The following is an 11,037-nucleotide window of genomic DNA, read 5'->3' on the forward strand; positions in this document are numbered from 1 at the left end:
GATCATAGTGTTTGAAATTGAGTTTCAGAAGATGCTCAGTTAGTTTTTCATACCAGGCTCGCGGTGCTTGTTTGAGGCCATACAAGGATTTCACAAGTTTACATACTTTATGTTCATGTCCTTTCATAGCAAATCCTTCAGGCTGGGACATAAAAACATTCTCTTATAGATCTCCATTCAAGAAAGTAGTTTTTACATCCATTTGATGGACTTTCCAACCATTCTGAGCTGCTAGGGAAAAGTGTCCGAATGGTAGCCCATTTTGTTGTGGGGGCAAAAGTCTCCTCATAATCGACCCCTTCCTTCTATGCAAAATCTTTTGCCACAAGCTTGGCTTTGTGCTTGTCAAGTGAGCCATCAAATTTATACTTGTTCTTGTAGACCCACTTGCAGCCTATTGGTTTGGTTCCTATTGGAGGATCAACCAATTTCCAAGTACCATTCTTTATCAGGGCATCATACTTCTTTTGCTTCGCTTCTTTCCATTCATCATGAGAAGCAGCTTCTTTGAAGGAAGTTGGTTCAAAAGCTATAGACAAATTCAATTCACAATCATAAGAAACATCCATATCAATAGGTGAATCAAAGTCATCTACATCACCTCCATTTTGCCAGTTTGAATTTCTAATTCCTATCTTTCCGACCTCATCAAGATGAACACTTTCAAGTGTCTTTGTTAGCCACTTTGGGGACCTTTCTCAGATGGTCTAGGCTGCTTCATTGATTGAGTTGGGACTGAATCAAGATTGAGTCTCCCAATTCTATCAATCACATCACTTAAAGTATCATCCATTGTTGGAGTTTCATGTGGGGGAGAGAGTGCTTCAGAAGAATATTCCACAAGTTGATCTAGTATAGGAATCCCCCCTTCAAGATGTGGAATCTGATTATCAAATTCTTGAAATGATTTTGCATTTGTGAATCTATCCAAGTGATCAAGTTGCCGCTCAACACCATTGTCAGTTTGGGATGATTCAAGAAAGATTACATCTCTAGATACAACAAACTTTTTATTGACTTCATCATAGAGACGATATGCTTTGGAGGTGTTTGACTACCCCAAGAAGATACACTTACAACTTCTTGCACCAAGTTTGTTTCTATGTACATTTGGTATCACCATTCTATTGGGGATTATAAGGCACAGTTGTTTGATGTTTGAACCCATGTTGGCGAAGATAGTTTTCAAATTCATTTGAAGTGTATTCTTTTCCATTATCAGTACGAATAGAGCCAATATGAGATTGTGCATCATTTTCAATCCATGTATGAAAGTTCTTGAATGTTTGAAAAAAATCAGATTTGTTCTTCAATAAATCAACCCAACACATTCTGGTGTAGTCATCAATAAATGTCATCATATATTTATTTCCATTTGCAGAAGGAACATGCATTGGACCACATAAATCTGAATGAATGAGTTCAATTTTTCTATGTGCTCTTGAATGTGAATCATGAAAAGAATGTTTGTTATGCTTTCCTAGAATGCATGCATCACATTGCTTGAGTTTCCTAGGAATTGTAGGCAAACCAGTAACACCATTTTTCTTCAACAAGCAGAGGCTGTCATAGTTCAAATGTCCAAATCTAGCATGCCATAATAAACTTGATGGAAGTGTACCTTCTTCATAATGAGAATTGTATGAGAAATGTTGTGCACAAGCAGAGGTACCTTGCAACTTGAGAAGCCTTTCTTCTTCTACCCCCCTCATGACAAGTGAGTGGTCAGATGCTTTTCTCACCTCAAACTTGTCATCAAACATATGAATGGAGTGACCTTGCTGGCGGATGTGGACCAAGGATAGCAAGTTTCTCTTCAGCTGTGGGAGATATAGAACATGATGCAGAAGAAAGTCTGGAAGACCAGGCAAATTTAAGCCTGATTGTGGCAAGCCTTGATGGCTTGAGTTTTGATTGGTCTGCAAAGTATACTGCTCCATCAACATTGTCAGTAAATTCTTCAAAAAAATCTTTTCTATGAGTCATGTGGCAAGTTGCTCCTGAATCAAGCAACCAATCATTTTTCCAAGAAGCAAGTGAAGCATTAAATAAGTCTTCATTTACTCCAATATTACATTGTGCCACAACATAATGAGCGGATTCAGGTGCTTTACCTTTGTCTGTGTCATTAGTTTTACCTTTGGGTTGGTTTCTTTGCTGCTCAATTTTGTCCCAAGGTAACTTGCATGTGGAGGCATCATGTGATCCATTTCTTTTGCAACGTATGTAGTGCAAATCTGACTTTTCTCCTTGACAGTGTCTGCCCCCCCCTACCTCTGAAATATCTTCCTCTTCCTCTTCGACCACCTCTTCCTCTGGAAGAATCTTGGCAAAGATTCTTTTCTTTATGAGCAAGGCACACAACCTCTTCAGAAGATTCACGGGTTGTCTTCATTCCAAAAGCTTTCTCTCTTTCAACAATTTTTTTCACAAGAGAGTCAAAGTTAATATCTTTGAGATTTCCATTTTCTTGAAATGACTCAAGATAATTGGAGTAAGTAGGATAAAGTTCCTTGAGAAAAGCGATCAGAGGAATATCCAATTCAACCTTAGTGGCTTTGATATCATGCATTATAGATTTTACTTCAGATGCAAGAGCAAGAGGATGATTATTTTGTAATTCAAGAGTGAAGAGTTTAATCATGAGTTGAACAACTTCAAGTGCAGAGTGTGAGTCATAGAGTTCCTTCAATTTTTGTAAGGCTTCGAAAGGATTTGAAAATGGCAAAATATGACGACTAACCTCTTCACTTATAGATGCTGCAATCAATGCATAGGCCTTGTTGTTCTTATTTTCCCAAATGGCGAACTCCTTGTCTAAGGTAGGCTATTCTGGTTCTTTGTCTTCGTCTCCAACACACACTCCTTTCCATAACTCATTGAAAATGAGGGTGTGTTTTATCTTCTGGGAACACTCAGGATAGTTCTCCTTGCCAGTGAGAACTACTCCCACAATAGATATGATTGAATGCATTGTAAAATTTGAGTGCTGTAAAAGTACTTCTGCTGGCAAAAAAAATGTGCTTTTGTGGAGAAAAAAAAACTTCTGCTGCTAAAAAAAAAAAGATTCTGATAGAGGTATTAGAGCAGATATCAAAGTGTGTTTGGGCCCCACGATGATATTTACAAACAATCTATTAAACATATTCAAACGTAGGAGCGTTAACTATGTTAGCCACTTTGAAAACAGCGTTATGAAAACAACATTATGGGAGCCCAACAACATGGTATATATGGGATATCGTCTATATGAAAACAACATTAGCATGGAGACAATGTTATATATACTAGTGTATATATGAAAACAACATTAGCATGGAGACAACATTATATATGTGGAACAACGCTTATATATACCAGTGTTATATATATATGGAACAACATATAGAGGTCAGCGTAATATGGAGTAATATGGAGCAATGTTTATGAGTATAGGAAGCAATATTCCATGTAGAAGATTTAAAAGTCCACCTCTATGTTTTCAGAAAATGACCTTCAATATAAGGTCACAGGCTCGTGGGTCTCAACATGTAACCACAGTCATGTCATGCCAAATCTCAAGCGATAACCTTCCAGAAAGTAATCTCTCCACCAACGCCAGAAGGCTTCATCAAGCTTCCGCTACACTAGAGGGCTCCATCGAGGTATTTCAATGTCAATCAAAGCGTGAACCAGAAGAACTTTAGCTTGCAGAACTGTATTTTTTTTCATCAGTGTAATATTCAGCTGGGAGAGGTATGGGAGAGCAGCGCTATTAGCCCACACCAATGCAATATTCAGAGAAAAGAACACAGCAGAGCATGAAAGTGGAGGAGCGTGGGAGACGATACTAGGAAAATTGGCAGAGGGACAGAGTGGAAAATTGGCAGGAAAATGCACGACAAACTTCTAAGAAATGGCAGAAGGGAGTTACAAAATGGAGCTGGAAGCCAAAAATGGTACTGGCTCTGATACCATGTCAGACCAGGAGGTAACTCCTCAAAACAAATCATGAAATTCATTCAGGTTGTTCATTATTATATACAGGAAGGAGAGATTGTCCATTTCATCTCCTAGTCACTCTTCATCTTTTCTATTATTTATTTACATTAATTATAGTTGTTCACCCAATCCCTATGATTAGGTGTCAAAAATTATAAGATTTTGTTAATGATAGTGCACAAAACAACTCTTCAAAGTAACATTATAATTATTGAATATCAAAATGAAAATAAAAACACCAAGTTATATGCCTTGGTAATCATAGTGCACACAAGCTAAAAGCCAACTCATCACAATAATACTACCAAATTGTATATGACCTTTAGGTTGTGGTGGGGTTGGTGTGTGTTGAGGAGAAGGGCAATGAAATGTCTAAGTCAATAAAAAGTTTGGCAACCTAGGGTCAACCTAGTAACTAAAAAGAAATGAATAACATAAGTGGTGAGAGGAGGAATCACCTCAAAACAAATTTATCTACATATTGGTTTTCAAGAGAAACCAAAACCAAATTGTAAGAAGACATCCATGTAAACAGATTAACAAAAACAAAACTATCACCCAATTTAAGCTTGCTTTTGGATTTACTTTATTTCCTTTTTATTTCGGTTACTTTCACCCACCCATTCTGCCTTTCCATTTTGGTTACTTTCACCCACCCATATAACTTAATGGAGAATTGCCTCACAAGATGCTATTGCTTCCTTTTTCAAATTTTGAGGAAACTGATTAGGAAACTGATTAGCAAGCTAGCTTTACTACTCCCAATGAAAATTTAATACTATCTATTTCTTTGTGAAGTGCTAAATAAAATTTTATTTTTATTCTCCTTACTCTTCTCATGGTCCTCATCCAATCAAAACATTTCATTATTTGATTTATTGTCCTACAAATATTAAAAATATCGCTCATATGTCTCTAGCATAAATATGTTAATAGCATTAGTGAAAGAGGCCTACTGTCTCCGAATAAGTCTGTTTCTTTCGGTGTGTTTGTTTCATTGCTCTATGAAGGAGGTACTCGATTCCTGTACAATTGGTGGTCTGATTCTGGCAATATAGCTGTAGCTGGGCTATAATGTTTGTATTTGTATTTGTTTATGTTGATAAAAATGGTGTCGTTTTATTTATGTGAATGAAAATATATTTGCTTAACACTGGATATTAATGCATTTTCGTGTTGTATCAAAACTCAAAATTTTGCCCGCATGCTAGACACGGTGATGAGCATCTAAACAGGTCCATTACAATCAATTTAAGTCCCCAACATCAAATTTAACATTCATCGCAAATTGATTGATCCCAGTCATAAAACACATTTACATTTCAAATGCACCATAACTGTATCACATACTGACCTGAGAATACAGGGAGGATGCTACAATGCCAGTCCTTGTCATAGACATTGTAAGTACGCTTCTGTTGAATTGAACAAACTATCACGCCAAAATAGTATTTTACAGCTTATAAGCAGGCACAAATAAACAAATCCGTTCACCTTCAACTTAGTTCCTCACCAGTGCAGGATAAAGTCAGGTGGCACTACTGAAGCCACAAAAGTTAGTTTCTTCAACTAAATTAAGAGGGTGATTATATGTAGAGAACAAAGTAGGGCTGCTAACGCACTGCTTATTAGGAATCAATGTAACTCGACTGCTTGCAATGGGCAATGGCTCCTTGGATGGCACTTTGTACCTCCATCAATGTACTCTCACTGCTATGGTTGGGAAGCTTCCGCTGCATTTCAGAAGGTCGTTGTTGTTTCCGTTTACCCAAATGCTTGTAAACCATCTTCAAGTTACCAGATAAATATGAGAATGAGATCTGCTTATGACTTCTCTCTGAACCCTGACATCTGCCATTTTTCATTCCATTTCTAACTCTCGGTTTCCCCAGATCTCCAGACCTAATTTTCTCATTAGACCTCTGTAAAATTTTAACATGAGGCTTCATCTTCTTCACATACTTCTGAACAATCTCCTTGGCTCTCCTCTTATCTCTATCCATATTTTGACAAATCTGTCCTTCACCATAACCAGGGTCTAATTTCTTCCGAAACCCACTGTTGCCATCTCTCTTGGCACTCTTAGTGAACAGAGACACTATTGGTACTTCCACCACCTTTAATTTCACAGTAAACGATTTACTATCGTTGGGCACAGGAGAGTCCATACCAACAGCAGTACCTGCATATTCAGCACAAGCAGACTGCAAACCATTGTCATGCTTAGCCAACTTTCAATCCAAACAAAGATATCTTTAGCTTGGTAGCAGTTTTGAGCCACCTGGGGGACTGGGCATTGACTACAGGGACGTCACTAGAGGACTGCAGAGAGGCAGTAGACTTTGTATCAATGTCATTTTCTAAAGGTATAGTTGTTGGTTGGAGGGGAAGCAGGTGGCCTTGATGAAACAAGTCATCCGCTGAAGAAATGCAGTGATTTGGGGGTTGGCGATTGGCGCTGCAAATAGAGAAGTTGAACTCGAATGCATCTTCGCTATGATCCTCGTCTGACCTTGAGGGTGTGGTGGGGTTGGTGTGTGTTGAGGAGAAGGGCAATGAAATGTCTAAGTCAAAAAATTCGGCCTCGTCTGCATAGGAACGATCCTCATGCTCATGAGAGAAATTACCTGAATAAGCCTCTACCGGGCTTTGGGGATGGTATTTGCAGACACTCATATAGTGGTTGTCCATTTGATATGGAATGAAACCTTAGAAAGCTTTGATATTGGTCTCTACACTTACAAAGGCTCAAAGGACTCGGGTACTCCAACTGGATAAGTTGAACGTCATATGATATATAAAGCGGAGGCCTACAGCTTGGGCAATGCAAATGCATGGATTCAATGCTTGTTTTTATTGAAATCCTCATTATCATAATGCGAGCGATTTTACAGCCTGAGTACTAGGGTTTTGCGCTACGAGGTAACGTCAGCAATAAAGTGGAACGGTTTTCCAAAATCATGCTAGAGTGTTCAAATGCATTCACTAACTACATTATGGGGTACCCCTAATGGATTTCTGTGAGTAAATTTGTTCTTGTTATACAGGCTGCCCATTGAATCTTCTAACCAACAACTATATCGTGTTCAAGCTTCGTAGTGAGCACTGTCAGAATGGATAGGCGTGGGTGCCATTACCTGCATACGTAATGGGCGCTAGTTTCCGAGAATAAATATCTGTGTCGCTGAGGACATATATTGCCTCTCCCAAGACTCATGTCTCCTGGTCGTGGCTATGCAAAGAGTGGCACTTTTGTGCCTGCAATCATGGATGATGTAGGTGTGAGGTTCATTGTTTCCATTAGAGTCCTCTGTGAAAGTCGCTTCAAAGAACAATGAACTTAGAGGATGCATAGTTTGAGAAATATTGTATACTCTGTATGTAGGGTATGGTGGAGACATGGAGAAGGTTGGATAAAGATGCACATTTGACGATGTACAGCATTCCAAAGTTGGTGTATAGACAACTGAACTTTTTCTTAGGACTTTCATCCGATGTAGACCACGTCACCTTATACTATAGGGAGTTTTGCACATTCCCAACAGACAAAGCAGGCCATGGGGAAAGTAATATTCACACCAATGTGGGAAATTGCCTTTCCTTAGGGATGTGGTTGGTAAAAGAAACCTGGTTTTGGGTCAGGGATTTTTTCCGTTTCAAATTTGATAGGAATTTTTTTAATAATTTTTATAAATCAAATGCCATAACATTTTTAAATTAAATTTATTTATGTATTTAAATACATATTTCAAATAATAGAAAATTATAAAACCTAAAGAACATCAACTAAAATCTATCACTTAATTTCCATAGATGTTTAATTCATTTTATTTTTCGTAGATGTTTTAAATTGCAATAATTCCAGTCTTTTATAACAGAAGATTACGAAATTGCAATACTATTATGACTACAGCATTAAAGAAATAAAACTAAATATATATATATAGGTAGGTATGTGTTAATCCATTAAAACCACATAAAGTCATCGAGACTCGTGACAGGAGAATGAGGTGGGCAAATGAGCAGATACGTCAATCTCCATATTCTTGAAAACTATAAAATTGTGGGACACTAAAAGTAGAATGGTGAGGAACATTAAATGCACGATGTCTTTGAACGCTAAAATCCCAACAAACTCCCTTTCTTGTGTGTGGAGTCGACATTTTCTATTTTTTCAAAGCATTACGTGAGGGACAAGTAGAAATCTTAAATCTTGGTGCATTTTCCATATATTAAATTTATATTATTTACATTACGATATCGTTGATAACGATAAGTTAGGAAAAGCATTACACTTACTAGGAAAAGCATATACACTTACTAGGGTAGCTATTTGGATAGGTGTTTACTATATATATATATATAATTTTTTTAATAATAAATCTATTTTTAAATTTTATTAATGTAAATAATTAATATAGATTTCCACGTATTTTGTTTAAAATATATGTAAATTGTATGAAGATATAGTATTTATGTATATTTGATGATTAATGTATTGATAAGAAGTAATGAAACCCTTCTAGATAGGGTGATGTAGGACGAGTTGAAGGTGGCATCACCTCACTCTATTAGTGAGGTTTATGTGCTTTCTAACTTAAATTAATGTGACTATGTAGTATGAGCTTAGGTGTTGTAGAAACAAAGGAAAGTGGTTATGGTAAGGTTTTAATCTCTATTCGGTTATCGATTCTTGCACCTAGTTTTATTATGAATTTAGTTTCCTTGTTATCTTGTTTGCCTATTTTTCTAGAACTTTGAGTGTTCTCCTTTATGGTCTAGTTAATAGATAACCTATAACTTCTCTTATGCACCAAACTTTGAATAATCAGGTCTTTTTGTTTTCTAAGATTTGGTATATATATATATATATAATTTTTTTTTAATTTTATTAATGTAAATAATTAATATAGATTTCCATGTATTTTGTTTAAAATATATGTAAATGGTATGAAGATATAGTATTTATGTATATTTGATGATTAATGTATTGATAAGAAGTAATGAAACCCTTCTAGATAGGGTGAAGTGGGATGAGTTGAAGGTGGCATCACCTCACTCTATCAGTGAGGTTTATGTGCTTTCTAACTTAGATTAATGCGACTATGTAGTATGAGCTTAGGTGTTGTAGAAACAAAGAAGAGTGGTTATGGTAAGGTTTCGATCTCTATTCGGTTATCGATTCTTGCACCTAGTTTTATTATGAATTTAGTTTCTTTGTCTATCTTGTTTGCCTATTTTTCTAGAACTTTGAGTGTTCTCCTTTATGGTCTAACTAATAGATAACCTATCATTTCTCTTATGCACCAGACTTTGAATAATCAGGTCCTTTTGTTTTTGGAGATTTGGTCTAGATATAAAAATTATTTTTGGACTAGTAGCCCAATGTTTTTCTAGTTGTATTGTTTCCCATCTCACTAGCCACTATCTCACAAGGTTGTGACATAATTGTAACTTTCTTTGTTTAATAGAATATTGCTTAGAAAAAAAAAACAAGTGATAAAACTCATAAACAATGGTATAATATAATTCAATTGTTCATTTTATTAGTCAATTCTTAGATATTTAAAACATTTTCATTTAGGACATTTTGAAGAATAAATTATATGCTTTTGATAATGATAGTGCACTGAAGCTAGAAACAACTCTTCAGAGTAACATTATCAAATTGAATATAAAAATGAAAATAAAAACACCAAGTAAGTTACATGCCTTGGTAATCATAGTGCACACAAGCTTAAAGCTAACACATCACATTAATACTACCAAATTGTATATGAAAAAATAAGTTAAAAAGATCAACTATGGTACTGGGATGGGGAGAAAAAATTGCAAAAAAAAATAACATTATTATAATCTTATATTTTCTCAACATTTTCCTCCATCCACACCCTCAATACAAGGGCAAGGAGAACTATTGGGAAAAACATAATATTATGGTAATATTATGTTTTCCCAATACTTCCTCCCACCTTCACCTTCAATACTTTCATCACGAAGTCAAATTATGAACAACAAACAATAATCAATTAGACTATGTAACATTTGCTCCATTATTTAAGAAATTGAGAAGATCAAATACAACCTAACTAACTTAAATATGTTATAAACACATCTGAGTGTTGTTACATGATATTGCCATCTTCTAATTATAGTAGTGACTACTCTTCAAGAATTCAACTTAGATTTTACTACCAAGTATAATTTTCCATCTACAATGTTATGTTTAGAAGGATAAATTAGCATATAATTTTGTAATAGCATAATTGTCCATGCATTGGCCATTATTTGGTGGCTATTTAGATTGTTAGTCATTTCATGTTTTAACCATGGTTGTTGTGGCAGAATGTGATGGAAATTTCTATGCCCAGTTTAGATATACAAAATCATACGTACACTTTAATATGAACTATGCTAAAATAATTTCAATAACAACAAATAAAGTTCATTAATATTCCTAAGTTACACATTGAAATAACATAAAGGGTAGAGATATGGAGATTGTATATTGCAAGAAAAAATCTAACTATATGCAAACACATGGATGCAATCAAATTTGATATTAATTATTTTTTAGAAGTTATTTCATCAAATTTATTTCTTATTCCTATTTCAAGGAATCATTTAGTTTAAAAATAATAAATGCTAGATTTACTTCAAAATTATACTTGATTTTAACATTAAATTGGAGACTAAATGATCGATAAATATGACATTCAATTTGACAATCCATCTTAATAGTTTTACTTGAGATGTGCACATATCAAAGACATGGTAATTTTTGTTAAAGGAGTAAGTGACAAAATTTAGCATGCAATGAATTTTTACTACAAAAGGGACATTTCCAAGAACATATTACCCTACTTATTATTATTCATAAGTAATATCTCTTTATATTATTATTCATAAGTAGTATCTCTTTATATCATTATTCAAATATACCTAAGTTCTATGTATTCTAGCAATGTAGGCATATATAACACACCAATTCATTATCGTTGAGAAGCCTCCAAAATTTTATGCCATTGAGAATTGTAAATATGTGGAAGATAGGAT

General features: G+C 35.2%; 1 protein-coding gene across 1 annotated transcript; it reads right to left on the reverse strand.

Moving 5' to 3' along the window:
- Positions 1 to 5,609: 5,609 nt before the first annotated feature.
- LOC149160346 (putative membrane-associated kinase regulator 2) lies at positions 5,610 to 6,657 on the reverse strand. The gene is made up of 2 exons (XM_089434592.1): positions 6,286 to 6,657; positions 5,610 to 6,185 (listed from the first exon to the last, which is right to left on the reverse strand). The coding sequence occupies exons 1-2, from the start codon at positions 6,655 to 6,657 to the stop codon at positions 5,610 to 5,612; spliced, it is 948 nt and encodes a 315-aa protein (XP_089290718.1).
- Between the last annotated feature and the right edge of the window lie 4,380 nt (positions 6,658 to 11,037).

The sequence above is a fragment of the Pinus tabuliformis genome, chromosome 5_2, assembly GCF_031772625.1.
Source record: "Pinus tabuliformis cultivar Carrire ecotype Pingquan chromosome 5_2, CPIR1, whole genome shotgun sequence".
Classification (NCBI taxonomy): Eukaryota; Viridiplantae; Streptophyta; class Pinopsida; order Pinales; family Pinaceae; genus Pinus; species Pinus tabuliformis.